The sequence below is a fragment of the Danio rerio genome, chromosome 17 (genome assembly GCF_049306965.1).
Source record: "Danio rerio strain Tuebingen ecotype United States chromosome 17, GRCz12tu, whole genome shotgun sequence".
NCBI lineage: Eukaryota > Metazoa > Chordata > Actinopteri > Cypriniformes > Danionidae > Danio > Danio rerio.
Genome location: NC_133192.1, coordinates 32,876,106 through 32,897,400, shown reverse-complemented (window position 1 = coordinate 32,897,400; position 21,295 = coordinate 32,876,106). Strand labels below are relative to the sequence as shown.

The 21,295-nt window shown below is 37.6% G+C and overlaps 1 protein-coding gene across 3 annotated transcripts in view; it reads left to right on the top strand.

The window, feature by feature from the left end:
• ltk (leukocyte receptor tyrosine kinase) overlaps positions 1-21,011 on the top strand; it is a 227,415-nt gene extending 206,404 nt beyond the window's left edge. For 2 of the 3 annotated variants that reach the window (XM_073927390.1, XM_005158786.6), the window contains exons 20-29: positions 3,497-3,683; positions 4,982-5,072; positions 5,156-5,220; positions 10,679-10,808; positions 13,184-13,281; positions 13,451-13,543; positions 13,624-13,725; positions 13,923-14,057; positions 14,409-14,499; positions 16,360-21,011. In XM_073927390.1, the coding sequence (XP_073783491.1) occupies positions 3,497-3,683; positions 4,982-5,072; positions 5,156-5,220; positions 10,679-10,808; positions 13,184-13,281; positions 13,451-13,543; positions 13,624-13,725; positions 13,923-14,057; positions 14,409-14,499; positions 16,360-17,331 (1,964 nt within the window). In that variant the 3' untranslated portion in view covers positions 17,332-21,011. 3 annotated transcript variants of the gene reach the window in all.
• The last annotated feature ends 284 nt before the right edge of the window (positions 21,012-21,295 follow it).

Genomic DNA, 21,295 nt, shown 5'->3' with positions numbered 1-21,295 from the left:
AAATATTTACAACTATTACCAATCCAAAATTGTGAATCTTATTTCACTTAAACCCATTTGTAAGAAGTTCAAATTCAGTATGTTTATGCAAACATTAAGCTCTGCTAAATAAGCTACCTGCAGCAGTATTCACAATATATTCTTTTACTGTTCTACTGTTTGGTTCATTTCAGTTAATAATGAATAAACAACAAAACAGACAGTTTTGATCTTTGCTTTTGGACAGTGTGTTTTTAATATTTGTACAAACTGCTTGCTTGAGTTTGCAGATCTAACTACTATATGTAGTGTTGCACAACCCCATTTGGTGGAATGAGTAGGGAACTAAGACAGGGACTGTCATTAACCTTAACACATTAATGCATGTAAATAAACAATTAAGCCAAATTAATATCAAAGCTAACTGTAGCCTGAAGGCTTTTTTTAAAATATGTGTGCTGAATAGTATATTCATTATAATTGCTGCTATTTCATTTGTGTGTTTTGTACTTGCGACTATATTTTGTGCTTCCAAAAAAGGAAAAATAAGAAAGTTTATTTTCCATCAGAGGACAGTGAGGGAATAATAAGTGTCATAGCGCACTGTCCCTATAAATGTGAGCAACTTTAAGAAGATATCATAAAATTATCAAATATTTTGTATTATTATTCAATAGAAATTGTAAATATACAATTTTCAATACTTCCAATAAGCTATATTGATTTGACTTATTATTTAAATACATATTACATATAATCATTGGCTATAATTAATATAATCTATAATCAACATTTAGAAATAACCAGTACCTTTCCCCCTATAACATTACATTTGAAATTTCATAGACTTGAATGACAGTGTATGCAGTAAGATTAGTAAATTGGTTAGATATTAAAAAAATGTTGTTTTACCATCAGCTTAATCTGCTTAAACCACCATAATGGTAAATGAAAACATGTAAATAAATAAATCAAACAATGACTCTAAGTGTAAAATAATAGGGGAGTTCATACCACTGTAATAACATTAGCACTTAACATCATAAAACATCCACAGCCAATCAGCATTAACCACCTGGTTACCCTTTTGTCCATAGGTTATCATTATTAGTATTATTTTTTTAATCACTTGATTGTTGTTAGTATGTAATTTAATCCAAGACATGGGCCAAAAACCTTAATAAAAATAAAAAGGTCAATAAGCTCTGGATAGCTAAACGCCATCTTGTGCTCATAACACAACAATATTTTGTATTGGATTGGGTGCAATAGTCATCATTATAATTATCTTTCTGGTTATAAACCAGATTTAACCCCAGTGAATCAATTGGCCAAATCCTTAATGTAATCGAGATGTGCCTTAAACTAACAGCCTTCCAGTGTGCTCAAACTCTGTGTATGCAATGGACTGTCATTAGTATAAGTGCTTTAGTTTTTATTGACTATGTTTAATATCAAGTAGCCTCTTTATGTTCTGTTTAAAAACAGTGTATTGTCTGTTTGACTTGTGCACTAACTATAAAATGCTGTGCCTTGACCTGTTTTGTATGTAATTGTAAAATAAATAAAGACACAACTTCCAAAACACTCATGCATGTTTTCAAAAAACGTGGTTACAGTAACTGTATTTTGATGGTCACCTTTAGACCTAGACCTTTTTTAACTGCCTACTGACTATAACATTAAAACATCTGACTGCAGGATTGTATTCGTGGCTAGTTTCATTTTTTAAAAAAAAGCTTCAAATAAGGTCCACTACCCCACACCTTTATACAGCATAGAAGAGCCAGGATAAAATGTAAAACTAAACCAGAAGCGTTGATCTGAAAGATACTCAAGTCATAGAACTACCAACTAGGTTGGTTTAAGGATGAGTAAATTATAAGGTTATTTAAATTTTTAGGTAAACTTTTCTTTTAGGAATGTTTATAAAAACAGTGTCTACACAATTAGACATATTCAATAGTCATGGGTTTGATCCCAGAGATCATGTACATTGGTAAAATATGTGCCTTGAACAGACTGTAAATTGTGTCAATGTAAACATCAGTTTTGAGAATTTGAAATCAGAAAAATAATAGGTAGGGGACCATCTATAAAATCACACACTGCACTTAAATGGACCTGCAGTTGGATTGGTTGCACTATAGGTGCTTGCAAAGTAACAGATCTAAAGGAGACCAACAAAATTTTGCCAATGATTTTTTATTTTCGGCATTTGACATGACCTCAAAGCTCAAGTAAGTATCAGAGCGAGTTCTCTGGGTCCTTGGATATAAGAGCTTGGCTGGACGCTAATTGTGTGTCTTCCCCTGAGCTCTCCCCCATGCAGGCTGGTAGTCTATTCTTGGGTTTCCCCCCTTCTCACCCCAGCTTCGCTTCGCGCCTCTGCGCCAGCAGCCCGATGGGCAAAAGCGGACCTCTCACCTCCACGCAGCGCCCTCCTCCCCAGCAGACTACCAACCTGCATCGGGGACACGGGCAGCCTCCACAGAGGGTGAGTCCACCCTGCCCAACATCCTTTAGACAGACCCACAGCCCGCTTGCATGAAATGCTTTCAGTTGTTTAACTCAGGGGTCTCCCTAAGGGAGAAAAATCCCTGGGGCAAGATATTATATTTAGAGTGTTGCGACAAACTAAACTGTCATCCATACCTAAAGTAGGTGATTTTACTTTGTGTTGCACTGTAATTTCTGTCAACACACGGCAATATGTGCCATGGTTACTATAGTTACTACATTTTACAGTAAGGACAATGAACCAAATTTTCTAAAAGCACAGTTGTACTTAGAAAGTAAACATCACAGAATACAAACATTTAACCAAACTGGACAGAAAGGCTAAATTATTTATATATATATATGCAACATGAATAAACTCTCCAAAGTCGCTATAATTCAGAAGTTATTCATTTGCACAGAATGAAAGCCTGAAATCTTGCTGGCAAGTAGAACAGTAAAGGTAGTGAAAAAGTATGAAAATGCAGTGGTGAGTTCAAAAAACAAAAAATGGCAAACTATAAAGAAATTCTGGAAAAAACAGTAAGGAACATTGATGCTTGTGCATGATACATTGTACCAAAATATATTGCTCTTGGTTTGAATTATTTGACAATTGCTTTAAATATACATTATATAATCTTTATATAATTTGAATTTAATTTGAATTTAAAATTTTTGCATCTCAATTTTCACTAAGGGTACCCTTAACCGTAAAGGGTTTGTTAGCATAAGGGTTTCATGCAACCAGGCCCAGAGCTTGAGTCCTCATCCGAGTGGCTTTAAAATGCACAATTTGATAGAATTCCAAGGGAAGAAATAAGTGCACTTGGTTGTTCTGTATCTCTTAGAAAATTACCATCATGAAAGCCTATATTGACAATCTTATCTACATCGCACTCTGAGATGAACAATTATGCAAATTGAGGCAGTGGATTTATGGCTGAAGAAAACTTCTTAAAAGCATGATGACTTTGGCTGATTCTTGGTGTGTGTGTGTGTGTTTGGCTTTTTGCAGTATATTATCGTAAGAAGAACCACCTGCATGCGGTCAGGATTCGACTGCAGAGTCCAGAGTACAAGCTTAGCAAAATTCGCTCGTCCACCATCATGACCGACTACAACCCCAACTATGGTTATTTCGGAAAGGCAGCCTCTCTGAGTGAACTGAAGGAAGTGCCGCGTAAAAACATCACCCTCCTCAGGTATATGCTGCCTTGGACATAGCTTGCAGATACCCACCAAGCAACTTTGCATTTAATAGACATTTAATAGACATCTAGCATGGATGTCTTGGCTAAAATAAGGCTAAACTTGGTATTTGGTCAGTGAAAATCTAATAGATGTCTTAAAATAGCCCACATTTAGTCTAATCATCAGACAGATTAGACTGAATTCACGTTTAGTTGTATATTCATGTGTATTTGATTTGACTATTCTAGTTTTGGGCTATTCTATTGCATCTATTATGTTTACACTGCATGAATGCAACCTTGTTTTAGCCAAGATGTCTATGTTTAGATGTTTAGTGAATTGGGTAAACAAATTTGGCTGTAGTGCATCAGTGTGTGTGTGTGTGAATTCATCAGTGTTTCCAAGTAATGGGTTTCGGCTGGATGGGCATCCGCTGAGTAAAACATATTTTGGAATAGTTTGCGGTTCATTGCGCTGTGGCGACCCCTGATAAATAAGGGACTAAGCCGAACTGAAATAAATGAATGAATGAGTCTCTTATGTTTTTAAATCAAAAGTACTGTAAAAATATAAATATGTAAAACATAATGTACATGTACACGGTTGTTCTTGCAGAATAAACAGGCTTATTAGCAGCCTGACACAATATAAAATGAGTTTATATGTAGGCTACAGGAACATTTCTTTACAGTAAAATATCATTGCAAGAGCACGATGAAGGTGGGCTCTGTGATTGAAGACTAAGTCTATTTAGACTATCTATTTGGTTGCATAGATAAATGCAAGACATCATTCAAAACTCTTGTTTTTAAAAAAAAAATAATAATAAAAATTCCATGTGGTTTGTAAATGTCTTGAGAATGGGGGCCACAAAAGAGGGGTAAGCGGGGAGTGCCGAAATGCCACTGGATAAGCGTTGTTTATGCAAAACTTTGGTCATTCTTCACCTTTTGGCATCCAACTGTTTTGCTTTTCTTCTAAAACAGCAATTTCATTGAAAATAATTCATACAATATAATTTGAAAATGCTTTTGTGGACAAGCAGCCTTGGCAGAAATAATATCCAGGGTTAGTTGAGCTCTGTTGACAGCAAATCTGACATGCTGTTGAATAACAGAAAGCGCTAATGTTGACTTTTCATAACTATATAAAAAACTAAGAAAGAAAATGTGCTGACAGTTTGGATGTTTGCAGTATGCATCAAATTCAGCCTATTAAATATTGCTTTAATATCTCTGTGAGGATGTGAATGAAATGGAAATGAGCTCAGCGTTTGCACTTGTAAGTAATAATATCTCTCTTTCTGTAGGGCGTTGGGACACGGTGCCTTTGGGGAAGTGTATGAAGGACAGGTTTTGGGTATGAATGGAGAAAACACAGCCATGCAAGTCGCTATAAAGGTGAGGGTTGCCAGATCTGCCTTTGAAAGTGGTTTCTGGTTTCTGTTAATTGATCCTGTTTTTCATCTTTCTCCATCCCTCAGACTCTTCCAGAAATCTGCTCTGAGCAGGACGAGATGGATTTCCTAATGGAGGCTCTGATCATGAGGTATTTTTGGCTGGATTATACAGAACATGTGTGCGACAGACAGAAAAAGGGGCGATCGGGCATTGTCATTCCAATCCTCTGCTCTCAGTCACCAAAACTTGAGACTATAAAAGCTGTTCCTTTTGTTTTAAATGTAATCTGCGATTAGATCACATCTGTTGTTTGTTTTTAGGCTGTGGCATCCTCTTTGAGTCAGGCAAGACAGATGTTTTCTATGCAAATCATACTGTTGTTAATGAACAACATCATATCCTTCATACTTCATTCGCATGGGTTAGACTGGTGATTTCCTACCAGCGGATGTTTTGATTTAGATTTGGCTTTGTGCAGAAATCCTGAGATTTAGGTATAAATAAATGATGTAATATTGCATATTTATGTGAATGAACCCCAATCAAATACAGTATTTATTTAGTTAGTCAGTTCATTTAGTTAGTTAGGAATTTATGTAAATACATTTGTTTATGTGTTCATGTATTTATTTATTTATTTATGAATACATGCATGAACACGGGCATAAATAAATTTAGTTCCTGTTTTATATAAATCTTGTAGAAAATGAGGGCTCATACTAATGATTTTAGTACTACTGAGCTTTATTCATTGGAGTGCTGGGATATATATATAGTTGAAGTCAGAATTATTAGCCCCCCTCTTTATTTTTTTCCTCTGTTTTCTTTTTAATGGAGGGAAGATTTTTTTACAGCACATTTCTAAACATAATAGTTTTAATAACTCATTTCTAATAAGTGATTTATTTTATCTTTGCCATGATGACAGTAAATAATATTTTACTAGATATTTTTCAAGACACTTCTATACAGCTTAAAGTGACATTTAAAGGCTTAAGTAGGTTAATTTGTTTAACTGGGCAGGTTAGGGTAATTAGGCAAGTTAATTTATAATGATATATAGACTATCGAAAAAAAATATAGCCTAAAATGGCTAATAATTTTGTCCTTAAAATGGTGTTTAAATAATTAAAAACTGCTTTTATTGTAGTCAAAATAAAACAAATAAGACTTTCTCCAGAAGAAAAAAATATAAGTTATACTGTAAAAATTTATTTCCTCTGTTAAACATAATTTGGGAAATATTTAACAACAGAGAAAAAAAATTCAAAGGGGGACTAATAATTCAGACTTCCACTGTATATATTGTATAACATTTTGAGGCTAATAACTTTGTGAAGACTGTATTGAACATGTTCCCAGCTTTCTGACCTTTCCCGGTCCTATACCTCTACTTTTTCACCAATTTTACTTCCAATATATATATATTATATATATAGGACTGGGAAAGGTCAGAAAGCTGGGACTTGAACTCAGGATACCTGCAGCACAGTGGCATTGTGTTACGGTGCTCAGACCACTAGTCTTTCAGTGCTGACCAGTATAAACAAAATTATTTACTTTTCAACAGTTAAACACAGAGCCCATTTGAATGACCATATGTGAACCTGGACCACAAAACCAGTCTTTTGTTGCACTGCTTTGCTTTTGACAAAAATCCATTGTATTGGTCAGAATGATATTTTTCTTTAATACCTACAATACATTATTAAAATATGAAGTAAAGACCATGTTCCATGAAAATATTTATGAATATTTATTCATTCATTCATTTGGCTTAGTCCCTTTATTCATCAGAGGTCGCCACAGCGGATTAAACCACCAACTTATCCAGCATATGTTTTACACAGATACCCTTCCAGCTGCAACCCAGTACTTGGAAACACCCATACTCTCTCACATAAACACACATACACTATGGCCAATGTAGCTTTTTAAATTCACCTATAGCGCATGTTTTTGGACTGTGGGAGAAACCTGAGCACTCGGAGGAAACCCACGCCAACACGGGGAGAACATACAAACTACACACAGAAATGCCAACTGACCTAGCCAGGACTCGAAACAGCAACCTTCTTATGAAGGTAAATCAGTTGCGAAACTCGAGAGCTTGCAAATGTAAATGTGAGCACTTGTGATAATAATATTTGTATGTGTAGGTTGAAATGTACACTTACAGCTCTGATGTGAACGGCTGAAATCCTCGATTTGCACACACACACAACAATCCACACACTTGTGTTTTAAATTGGAAGTTGCAGATTAATAGTTGTGTATTTGTAAAATGTCATTCACAAATACAAAGTGACAGACACACGTGTGCACGGCAAATTTGACTGCATCTTCGCTCTACAACCACACGTCGGCACTCACAACCTCTCAGATTCGTCAGTACAACTACAAATCTCCCGCGCTCTGACTTTTGCAACACATCTCCCGCGATCTCTGTAGCAGAACTCATCTGTGCACTCGCAGATGCAGAGGCGTGAGCAGCGCGGGGCGGGGCAGGTGTAAAGCTGTTTGATTGGCTGATGCTTGACCAATGAACAATGCCAGCAGCCAACAGGACTGAGGTGCAAAATAATAATTTCCCACGATTATTTCATTAGTTAGGGTTTATTTAAACTCTTTTCTGAAGAGATTCTTGTTAAAAATCATAAATTCTGTGGAAATGTACATACCAGTAAAAGAGCAGCAAAGCCAGTTTATTGGCTAGAGCCAGCCAATGAGATGGGGCGTTTCTGTTTGTCAGCACACAGGGCAGCTCACGTTGTTGGAGGCCTCGAGCAATCAGAGGGTAAGTTATGATTTTTAATAATTATCTATATGGTCAATACTGTTAGCTAAGCTAAGGACTGTGCTGGGTGCTTCTCTTGTTTGTTTCTTATATAAGAAAACAGTTATGAGTTATCTAGGAGCTGCTTTCAACCATGTTATATGGTTCTAAAGATACGATTTAACCCACATGAAATAAGAAGTTGTAATAGCATTTATAGTAAATAATATTACGTTTTTGAACCATACTAACTATAGTAAACTGTATTATACTGTATATATTGCAGTATCTACAACTTTGTTAATGAATGCAACAGCACACTGTCATATTAACTAGCATGAACTTTAATGAATTGAAGTATACTTTATATGTAAAACCTAATACGTTTTAACGCAGTTTCATTTCTTTCTAATTTATACATCTACATGCATTACATCTGATTTAGGTCCACAACTTGCATCCTTCAACATGATATGTGTGTTCAAAGGAAGAGCAACTAGGTGCAACTAATCTACAAACACTTCAAAATGATTCAGATCATTCAAGAGGAAGCCGACTTTATTTTCTCTTTTTACCTGCCAAGATGACTACAGATTTGAACAAAACACACACTCACCCACACACACAACTTTTATTTTGATAATTGTTTAATGTAGTATTTTTACACTTTACTATAAGGTAGGGGTGTCAAACTCAGTTCCTGAAGGGCCGTAACCCTGCACGTTTTTAGTTGCAACCCTGCTTCAAAACACTTAAGTGAAAGTTTCAAACAAACCTGAAGGACTCAATTAGTTTGACCAGGTGTGTTTAATTAGGGTTAGAACTAAACTTTGCAAAGCTGCAGCCCTCCAGAAACTGAGTTTGACACCTGTTCTGTAAGGGAATGTAATTTGTCAAATAAAATTTACAGTCCAAATAAGTGCAGTGCAAATGTCTAGTTACTTGTATTGAAATATTTCAGGGTTTTTCCTTGTTCATAATGAGATGGAGGTGGTAAATCCAACTTCATCATTACCCATCAAATGTTATCTCCTCTTTAATCATTTGCTCAAGCCTTTACTAATGGTCAGAAAGCAAGCCATTGTGTAAAGCTGGTTGATGCTCGCTGTAATAGAGAGAGATGATGACTGTTCAGCTTATGTTGCTTAACCCTGCAGATGAGATGCTCAAAGTGGACCCTCAGCCGAGCGATGGACACTGTCTCCCTCACCTAGTTGCTCTTCCTTTGAACACACATATCATGTTGAAGGATGCAAGTTGTGGACCTAAATCAGATGTAATGCATGTAGATGTATAAATTAGAAAGAAATGAAACTGCGTTAAAACGTATTAGGTTTTACATATAAAGTATACTTCAATTCATTAAAGTTCATGCTAGTTAATATGACAGTGTGCTGTTGCATTCATTAACAAAGTTGTAGATACTGCAATATATACAGTATAATACAGTTTATTATAGTTAGTATGGTTCAAAAACGTAATATTATTTACTATAAATACTATTACAACTTCTTATTTCATGTGGGTTGAATCGTATCTTTAGAACCATATAACATGGTTGAAAGCAGCTCCTAGATAACTCATAACTGTTTTCTTATATAAGAAACAAACAAGAGAAGCACCCAGCACAGTCCTTAGCTTAGCTAACAGTATTGACCATATAGATAATTATTAAAAATCATAACTTACCCTCTGATTGCTCGAGGCCTCCAACAACGTGAGCTGCCCTGTGTGCTGACAAACAGAAACGCCCCATCTCATTGGCTGGCTCTAGCCAATAAACTGGCTTTGCTGCTCTTTTACTGGTATGTACATTTCCACAGAATTTATGATTTTTAACAAGAATCTCTTCAGAAAAGAGTTTAAATAAACCCTAACTAATGAAATAATCGTGGGAAATTATTATTTTGCACCTCAGTCCTGTTGGCTGCTGGCATTGTTCATTGGTCAGGCATCAGCCAATCAAACAGCTTTACACCTGCCCCGCCCCGCGCTGCTCACGCCTCTGCATCTGCGAGTGCACAGATGAGTTCTGCTACAGAGATCGCGGGAGATGTGTTGCAAAAGTCAGAGCGCGGGAGATTTGTAGTTGTACTGACAAATCTGAGAGGTTGTGAGTGCCGACGTGTGGTTGTAGAGCGAAGATGCAGTCAAATTTGCCGTGCACACGTGTGTCTGTCACTTTGTATTTGTGAATGACATTTTACAAATACACAACTATTAATCTGCAACTTCCAATTTAAAACACAAGTGTGTGGATTGTTGTGTGTGTGTGCAAATCGAGGATTTCAGCCGTTCACATCAGAGCTGTAAGTGTACATTTCAACCTACACATACAAATATTATTATCACAAGTGCTCACATTTACATTTGCAAGCTCTCGAGTATTGCTACTGATTTACTTTCATACCTTCTTGCTGTGAGGCGACAGTGCCAAGCACTGAGCCACTTTGTCGCCTTTTGTAATATTTCCTACCATAAATATATTAAAACTCATTTTTGGATTAGTAACATGCATTGCTGAGAACTTCATTCAAACAGGATTTTCTTAGTGTTTTCCAGATATTCAAATAGTTGTATTTGGGCCAGATATTGTCCTGTCCTAACAAAATACACATCAATAGAAAACAAATTTATTTAACTTTCAGGAAATACACAAATCCCAAAATTATAATTCGTACGTTTCCAAAATTTGACTGGTTCTGTGGTCCAGGGTCACATATCTGAGAATTGTGGTTGAGTACTGTTATGACATGTTTTGATGTATGAAAATCAAGCTGACTCGTTCTTCCAGTCAGTAGTTCACTTGGGTTTTCTTGTGTGTCTGCAGTAAGTTCAGCCATCAGAACATTGTCCGCTGCATTGGCGTCAGTCTGCAGATCCTGCCACGCTTCATCCTGCTGGAGCTCATGACAGGAGGAGACATGAAGAGCTTCTTGAGACTCAATCGACCCAGAACTGTGAGCCTTTTTAAGTGCATTCAGACTTTGTACTATCATATGTTTCTCAGTTAACACACATTTTTGCTTTTATGACGGTGGTTTGGCCACATGTGCAGGAACATTCTTTGCATTAGAAAACAAACATTAACACATGTGCTATTTATCATTCAAGCACATATTTTAAGCTATTTCACAGGTTTATACTTTATTTTAGTGCACTACATTAAATTTACATCCATCGAAAGTCAAAAACACATTAACATTCTCATTATATAGACTGAAGTGTAAGTTCTTTGAATGTCTGCTGAATCTTAATATTTTCATGTTTAATGTCACATGTCTGTTTTCTCACTCATTTTCTGTATGAGAGTTTTTTTATTTGCTCCTGATTTTACTTACTTGTTTAAATACCCAAATAACACAATATCTCCAAGCTCTGGCCCACACAGCTAGCTTTTGCTTGGCCCACATGCTGCGGTGAATTAAGATACATGACTGGACCAAGTCTGGCTCCCAGAGAAGAGCAAACATGAACCATATCTGGGCCAAGTTTCAGCCAAGTTAACAACCAAGAACTGGGCCTGAACTGGGTCAGATATGTTGGTGTGTCACGACTGCAATGAAATGAATAAACCCACGAAGCATTGCTCTTTATGGGCGTGCTTTTTCTCGAAGCGAAAAAAAATAATGATAAAAATATTTTAAACGTGGGTCAAAATATAGGTCAAACTAACATAGCCCACATATCCATTGTTAGCACCTGGGCCAAATGCTACATTTGAAATCTGGCCCAAGTATTATGTGCCGCCTTAAAGACGGTCCCACCGGGACCATGTACTGTAGGCCAGTGCCTAATAAAAGTATGTAATTAGTAGGGAACACATGCTATCACATTTATTTTGATAGCACCCATCTGCCTACATTCTTTGGATTTTAAATGCGCTTTCTTTGAGGTTTCTATTTTTTTTTTTTTTTTTATAAAAACGGCTTAAAAGTGTAATGCAAACTAAATATATGCACATTTTAAGTTTCATAATTGTGCAACACACTTTAATACAATTTCAAAACAATATTTTTACACTTTTGTACATGAACTTCTGCATGGAATAACAGCATTTACAGCCATACAATGGCTTTAAGCCCCATTATACACATACATTTCAAAAGATAAGCACATTTTCAAACACCAGGGGCCTCATGTACGAAGACTTGCGTGGAAATCTTACTAAAACATTGCGTACGCACAAAGCTGTAAATGTGCGTACGCAGAAAAAATTTCAGATGTATGAAACACTGCGTACGCCGAATCTCACGCATATTCTTTTGTACATCTGAATGAACGTGAAACTGAGCGCAACATGCACGAGCACAAACCCCTCCCTGCCTCCTCCCCCGTATGAATATGCTAATGACTATGCTAATGGCAAAACCCAACGAAAAAGCAACGGCAAAAGCAAGCAAAAAGAGAAACTTTGAACAGAATGTGAATTGGAGGTGCTGCTTTCGGAGGTAGACCGGAGAAAAGCGGTGTTATTTGCAAGTTTGTTCTCCGGAATTAACAACAAAAGAAAAAAATAGAGTGGGAGAGTTTAGCTGATGCGGTCAACACAGTTGGGTCTGAACATATCGCACTGAGTGCATTAAAATAAAGAAATAGTGTGGTTTATATCTGTAAAATGTTGCAGGACGCTTAACAGTCTCAGTGGCGCGCTCGTAAGACACTTGTGATCATGAATTGATACGTTCGAACATGAGCTCGGCTCGAATCCAGCGTCTGATGAACTCTTTCTTTTTTTTCCCCCGCTACATATCAGATTTTGCCAACTGTTTATCACGAGAAAGACAAGTAGGAATTATCAATAAGTTCATATCAATAAGCATCATATTTTATTTGCACATTTATTGAATGGAAATGTTTCTGATTCACGTATGCAAATTCATCTTCAGATAGTGTCTTTATAGCAATGTGCGTGTGGTAGATCGCTCAGATTACATTGGGAAAACAGGCGACTGCTGCAAATTGTGCTTTAATGTTTAGCTGGTCAAATGTATGGTATGGAAACCTTATATACCTGCTGAACCCGTCTCATACAGCTGCCATTGCAAGGCTCAGACACTTTGTAGAGAGGAATTTAACACAACTGCCTCTAGGAGTCGCTAATGGAAATAAAACAGACACGCACAAAAAATGTGCGTACGCCTGCCAGAAAGCTGCCGTTAAGCTGCGCACATTCCCACGTTCAGTTCATTGTTAGTAAATCCAAACGTGAGCGATTCTGAGCGTGAAACCTGGCGTACGCAAAGTTTTTGTGCGTACGCAGCGTTGATACATGAGGCCCCAGATGATAGTGTTACATACTGTATGTATTAAATCTTGTCTTGTCTTCCCCCAGAACCATTCGTCTTCTCTAAGCATGCTGGAGCTTCTTCATATGGCCAGAGACATCGCTCTTGGCTGTCGCTACCTTGAAGAAAACCACTTCATCCACAGGTGATTGTCCTAACTGATCTTTGCCCTAAAGTTGCCTTCGTTGTCTCAATGAGTGGACAGGACACTACTCTTCAGTGAAACAATAGACATCATTAACTCCCTGCAGCTCTTGACCTTTATGTCTTGCACACATACAATAAGTGCGTATGTGTCTGTGTGTGTTTTTCAGGGACATCGCCGCTCGCAACTGCCTTTTGACTTGTCCTGGTCCAGACAGAGTGGCTAAAATTGGAGATTTCGGGATGGCCCGAGATATTTACAGGTGCTTGTTATGTTACATGCTTATTTTTTATTGTAATGAGCACGTGCATTGAGTTTCATACATTGACAAATACTTTTCAGGGCCAGTTACTATAGGAAGGGTGGCCGTGCCATGCTGCCAGTCAAATGGATGCCACCTGAAGCTTTCCTAGAGGGCATTTTTACATGCAAGACTGACACCTGGTAATAAACTTTAATTACTAAAATTAAATTATTAATTTAACTTAAACTGAAATGTGTAGAAATCACTGTGTATGCATTCAATTTCTTAAATCATTTCTGCATTTTGTTAAATGCAATATTATTAGTAGATCAGTAGTACTGCTTTTATGTGAAGCCAGGCATTATGGTCATTGGATGCGATTTGTCTCCATCTGCAGGTCATTCGGGGTACTGCTGTGGGAGATTTTCTCTCTTGGGTACATGCCTTATCCCTGCAAAACTAACCAGGAAGTGCTGGAGTTTGTAACTGGTGGAGGTCGCATGGATCCACCTAAGAGCTGCCCTGGGCCTGTGTAAGTATATAGAGTGCTGCTGCAGTGAATAACTAGCCACACATTCCCTTGAGTTTTTCCTATGGGTTGTAATAATGGAGCTTTTCAATTCAAAAATAAAAATACTTGGCTGTTTTGTTGTTCAGTGTAAAATAACCCACACTTCCAATGCTAAAATAATTGTAGTATTTTTTTAGGAATTGTAATGACTTCAGCACCGTATAAGAGCTTTGTTACTCAGACTGAGAGTGGATCATGGGTCTAAGCTAAATGATAGCTGAAAATGTTCTGTTAGAAACTAGATAGCATTAATGAAATGTGCCTCATTACTTTTAATAATGGTTATGTAATAAAAATTTTGCTTTGTTTTAGTTATCGGATCATGACACAGTGTTGGCAACACTGTCCAGAACACAGACCAAACTTCACTACTATTTTAGAGAGGATCAACTACTGTACACAGGTAACACAGAGACCAAATGTGACAGATTTAGTATATCATTTAAGTAATAGGTACGTTTTATTTGCATAGAGAGCAGAGTTTCTAAGTGTTTACTGTCATCTTCCTAAAATTTAACGGCTGCTATATTGTTGTGTACATTATAAACAGTCTTTCATACTGTATTTATTAGTACAGTACGTATACTGAGAAAAATTGCTAATCATGAAATTATTCAATGTACACAATAAAATCTTTTTTTTTTTGTAATTTAGAATGTATTAACCCTTATGGCAACTGCATGAGCCTCACATGCAATAATGTCCTGCAAGGTCATTCATTCATTCATTTTCTTGTCAGCTTAGTCCCTTTATTAATCCGGGGTCGCCACAGCGGAATGAACCGCCAACTTATCCAGCAAGTTTTTTACGCAGCGGATGCCCTTCCAGCCGCAACCCATCTGGGAAACATTCACACACACACTCATACACTATGGACAATTTAGCTTACCCAATTCACCTGTACCACATGTCTTTGGACTGTGGGGGAAACCAGAGCACCCGGAGGAAACCCACGCAAAGGCAGGGAGAACATGCAAACTCCACACAGAAATGCCAACTGAGCCGAGGTTCGAACCAGCAACCCAGCAACCTTCTTGCTGTGAGGCGAACGTGCTACCCACTGCGCCACTGCCTCGCCCTTCCTGCACGGTCATACATGATCATAAAATTCTTACACTAAAAACACGTGGAACACATTTGGAGCATATTTAAAACACAGAACAAACATGGTTTCGGTTTTAAATTTTTTTTTAAAAAGTAATCACATGAGAGGCAATACTGTGGCTCAGTGGTTTGTGTTGTCGCATCACAATAAGAAGGTCACTGGTTCGAGTCTTGGCTTGATCAGTTGGCATTTCTGTGAGGTGTTTGCATATTCTCTCCGTCTTAGCGTGGACTTCCTCCAGGTGCTCCAGTTGACCAAAGAAAAGAGCTATAGGTTAATTGGATAAACTAAATGGGCCATAGTGTATGTGTGTGAATGGATGTTTCCCAGTGCTGGGTTGCAGCTGGAAGGGCATGCACTATGTAAAACATAAGCTGGATAAGTTGCCGATTAATTCCACTGTGTTGACCCCCTGATGAATAAAGGGACTAAGCCAAAGGAAAATGAATGAATAAATGATCACATCATATTTATTAATTCATTCATTTTCTTTTCGGAATAGTCCCTTTATTAATCAGGGGTTGCCACAGCGGAATGAATCGCCAACTTATCCAGCTTATGTTTTATGCAGCGGATGTCCTTCCACCCTCAACCCAGCACTTGAAAACACTAATACACTCCTGCATTCACACCCACACATACAATGTGGCAGGCAATTTAGCTTGCCCAATTTACCTATAACACATGTCTTTCAATCCCACACCAACTTCACGCAGAAATGCCAACTGACCCAGCTGGGGCTCAAACTAGTGACCTTCTTGCTATGAGGCGACAGCGCTACCCACTGCGCCACCGTGCCGTCCTGATCTCATGAGATACATATTTGAAATCGAATAAATAAATTTTTATAAATGATGATGTTCCAAACTTTTCAATTTCATTTACGATGTGTTCTGAATAATTTGCAAATGTGTTGGTTTTTAAGGTGTTTTGACATGTGAGAATCATGTGGTTGTTCTGTAAGGGTGTACAGCATAATTTTCAATAAATATTATTCTAAATCATTTTTGTATATAAATCAAAACCAGAACAATATGTAAAACGAGAAAAAATAATCATGATTTATTACATTTACTGACTCAGTGCTGTTTTTCCAATTTGACTTTTTTGTCACCTTCTTGAAATCTCATCTTCATCTCACATCCATTGCTCCATCAGGATCCTGATGTCATCAACACCCCTCTTCCAGTGGAGTGTGGTCCTCCTGTTGAAGAAGAAGGGGGCACTGTGATCCGCCCTGACGGATCAGGCAGCATGACCCCTCTTCTAGTTGCCCGCTCTTTGTCCCAGGATGCTTCCCCTCGAGCAAGCATCACCAGTGTCACTCCACAGGCCCTCAAACCCCGTTTGCAGCTACAAAGACCAGTCCACCTCACACAAGAAGTGGGCACATACCGAGAGACACTGGAGCCCTGTTGGGCAGAGCCTGTTCCTGCTTCAGGAGTCTGTCCAGGACCATGGCTTCAAGTCCCAGAGCATCGGCCATGCTCCAGAAGTAGTTCATCATCGGGCAGCCAGAAGCTAAAGAACAAGACTAAAAACCTCTGGAACCCCACCTACGGTTCCTGGGTCCTAGAGAGCTTTGGACGTGGAAAGTCAGCTCTGTGCCACACTCAGTCTATGCCTCTCTCCTGCAACCCCACATCTGTTTCTGCCCCGTCCTCTACCTCGGAGCACACAGACCCTGTAGTAGAAGTTAATGCAAATGTTTCAGCTTCCCCACCTCCATCTGCTGCACCCTCACAAACTACGTTGACTCCCACAGCGGCTCCCTCTAGGAAGAGTCCCACAGGGGCTGCTGGTGTCTCACTTGCCACTGTTATGGACTTAGCAAAGCTTCAGAGCTTCCCATGTGGCAACGTAAACTATGCGTATGATGAACAGAGCTACGAGACTGAGAGTTTGCCTGTGGTTGTGTCCAAATCTCTGGAGCCCAGCACCAGCTCTGCAGCTACATCTTCACTGGTTGCCCTCAGCCAAGCCGGCAGCTTTACCCACAAACCATTGGTGAAGCGTCATGCCAGTTATGGACATGAGGATGTAAGGAGGTACACCCAGCCTGAGAAGCCCACCAGGGACAGGGATTCTGGCTTTTCCTTGTCTGAAGACCTGAGTGTCACCCCTGTGTAGCAATGAGGAGTGGTCCGACTTAGAAAATGCCTATTGTTTTTGGTGTTGAATAGTTTTGAGGTGTTTTTTTTATGTGAACTGCAATGGATTAGCTGGAGCTGGGGCGTCAAATCCTGATCCAGCTTCAACACACTTGCCTGGAGTTTTCAATAATTAGTCTGAAGACCTTGATTTGAAAACTTTGCTGGATTAAACAGCTGGTTTTGGACACCCCTGAGCTACAGGCAGAGTGGCAGGTTAAGGCTGGAATATACTACACTATAGTGGTCTTCAGTGATTCGACCCAAGCGTGTTCCTTGGACATGGGGCTTGGGTTACTGAATCTAAATGTGCTTTTTGCAAATGGACCTGATAACACCCAAAACGTTAATGAGATGACATGATTTTGCCCATAAAATTCCAGTAAACACCAAACCACGTAACTTCACTTTCAAAATCACACTGTACCAGATCATTCCATACATAAATCCCCCAGACACATGCACCCCATTGATAGAAGACAAATGACAAATGGAGTCAAGAGTCTGATCAACACGTTTATTGTTTTCTAACTGAGTGTATCCATAATCTTAAGCTTTAAAGTCATTGTATTCATTAGATATTAAACACTACACATTAAACACTACACAAACTTTCATGCAACGTTTTGGATCTTGTGCAAATCAGCAGACATTTGGTAGCTAATGTTGACTCAAGAGTGAAAAATTGGTATACAAATCTGGTTAAATATTGTGTAATATATTCCAGCCTTGAAGTACTGTCAGTTGATATCCAAGTGCGTGAAATACCAAAACACCAAAGACATGAGGATACATGATTAATTTGCCATTAAGAGACACCTCTCCTGAAAATGGTTGATGGTTTCTATGAAAACTTCACCTTGGCTTATGGCAGCCCTTTTACACTGGATTCACGTCTACTGTCAACACTGTGAAAACACATGATGTTCACTTATTTACTACTAAGTCTTTTACTACTGATTACTCATCATTAGAAATGAACATAGATGTAGGTTTAGATGTCCTTCGTCAATTTACCTTTTCAGCAGGTTGCTGGCGTTTATTAGAAAATGTTCAGACCTCACACAAACAGAAAATTATGTTTTATATATATACAAACACCACATAATGATTAATCTATCAAATCTAGTAAAACTCAATTTATTACAACAGATTGTTCAACTTTTTTTAAATTTAGTGATTCGACAAAGCTAAAACAAATTGAGAAGTTGGCCTTAAAAGGTCAGTTCACCTCAGAATTAAGATTCTGTCACTATTTACCCACCCTCAAGGTGTTGCAAACCGGTATGACTTATTTTTTTATACAGAAGTCATTCTTCAGTGTATTGTGTTGCCTGTCTTAAGACGATTGCCATGCTTACTAAGGGCGTTCACCAAGCTATTGCAAATAGCACATAGCAAAGTCCACAACACATACTGTACCAACTCAATCACACACAAACATATTGGTTATGAATTTTGTTCACCAGCTGATGGAAATATTGACAGCCAATCAGAATCCATCCTGCAATAATGAGATTGAGTATTTAAATTGACATGCACTGAAGCATGTACCTATAGTAAACTGAACACTATAGTATATATGCTAACACTAGTATATATAACATTATCATTATATTGGTAAGAACACCTAACTCATACAGATTTAGAACAATGTAAAGGTGATAATACAGTTTGAAAGCATTTTCATTTTTAATGTCTCTTTAAACTTTTGGAGAATTATTATACAGAAATGATTGCAGAAGTACGTTAACAAGGTGGAAGGCACCTTTAATCTGAGTTCAGGTGAACTTTACAGGGTGTTTTGACTGGAAATGAATATTAAGGACCATTTATTTAGACTAGATTAGGTGTTTTGCTCTGTTTTGTCTTGAAACACGAACACGTTTATAAACATTAAGTTGCCTTTTTACTAAAGGGGTGCATTGTTTGTGATACACTGAGGTAACTGCAAGGGCTTTACAAAGGTATTGCCCTAGAATATGCTAGAAGTTAATGAGGCGTGTGATGCAGGGTGCAATTGTTGTGGCTGCTGTGGAGATTGCATTGATTTTCACATCAATACACTCCTCTCGGGAGCTGTTAAAAGACATAAGCATTTTTGGCAATCTATTTTTTTAGTACTTAATGCATAAATAGAAGTGCTTTTGATCTCCAAATGTCCTTATTCTACATGTTTAGCGCCCCAGTGTTAACTGTGATTTTGTTTCTGTGCATTACATTACATGCAGAGAAGCTACAGCAAACACAAAACGCATAACACCTCAGTGTGTGTAATATGATGCATGAGAAGTTTGGGTTTGAGACTACTCTTAGGTCTTATTATTAATTATTCTGAAGTATTTTGTTAGATATTGTTAGATATAGTAGGTTTTTATGTGTCAAGATTTATTTGTGTGTGTTTTTATTATTTTAGTCAGGGACTGCTGAGAGGATCCTTATGCAAACGTACAGAAAAGGAGACAGAAGTGTATTAGCACAATATTAACTTTATTTTTGTCTTGTTGAAGTCAAATAGTTTGACTGTCATTTATCATAAAAGGGGAAGAATGATGTATCTGTGCTTCTAGAGGAATTACGGACTGACTTAAAGGAACACTCCGCTTTTATTTTGAAAATAGGCTTATTTTATACATCCCTAGAGATCAAGAGTTTTACCATTTTGAACTTATTAAACCAATCTCCAGGTAAAATCGCAAGTTCAGCTGAGCATAAATCATTGAATCAGATTAAACTATTAGCATCTCACTCAAAGCATTCAAAAAAGAGTTTTGATCATTTTTTTATTTAAAGCTTGACTCTTCTGTAGTTACATTAGGTATTAATACCAGTGGATATGATATTACATAACTAAGAAACAGTGCTGTGTAATATCCTTGCACCTGCTGCAGCCTTGGTACAGCAGCAAAGTTCCTTGATCATTACGCCAGAATGAGAGTATAGTTCCAGCCACATCGGCCTAGAAACTAGCAACTTTTCATTTTCCATCTGTCTTAGTACATGATGTAACTAAATGTCAAGCTTCAAATTAGAAAGTCATCATATTTATATAATTATTATCATAATTGAAACTTTTTTTGAGGGAGATGCTAATGGTCTAACCCAATTCAATGATTTATGCTAAGCTAAGCTAAAAGTGCTCCTGCCAAACCTTGAGATCTGCTGAATAGATTGAAAATAGTGAAAATCAACTGTTTTCATAAAGGATATGTGTAAAACAAGCCTATTTTCCTTTAAAAAAGAAGAAGTGAAGTGTTCCTTATACTGTAGATACGACACACAACTCAACGTTCAGGTTCTTTTACTTTTTGTAGGGTTTTAACTGGATAGAAGGGTAGAAATATCTTGACTTTAGCCAGGAAAATGAGTGCTGTATTCTTTAATTAACATTAATTACCCACTAAACTAACCCTTACCTTATATAGCTGTCATATTTAACCTTACTATTTTATCAGTGTTTGTTTTAATATTTTTGTCGGTTATCACTGCCAATATTCTGCATGCGTCTTGCTTTTTATGGAAGACTCTGCAGGGGCTCATTTCTAACCAGCCAGATTAGAAATGTACATCACATGAAGTGAATTTTAAAGTACATGTAACTACCTGTATTTTTTTATGTTAGAATATGGACAAACCTTAAATAAAATGTTTTGACTACAACCCTGATGTGGAGGAAAATTACTTCAGAAACAGTGAAGGATTTTCAAGCAGATGTTTTATTTGTTCTTAACATACTGCACAGGGAACACTGTAACAAAACTCACCTGCCTTCCTTGCCTAAACAAAATAGTGTCACAAGGTTAAGTTCGTCTGATTATGAAACACTTTCAGCGGTGTGCAGGAAGAGAAAATCATAACTCAGCTTCTTATGTGTAAAAACAATAAAATATACTGCATCCACACAATCATCCAGAGAATCTAAAAACACCACCCTTGATTGATCA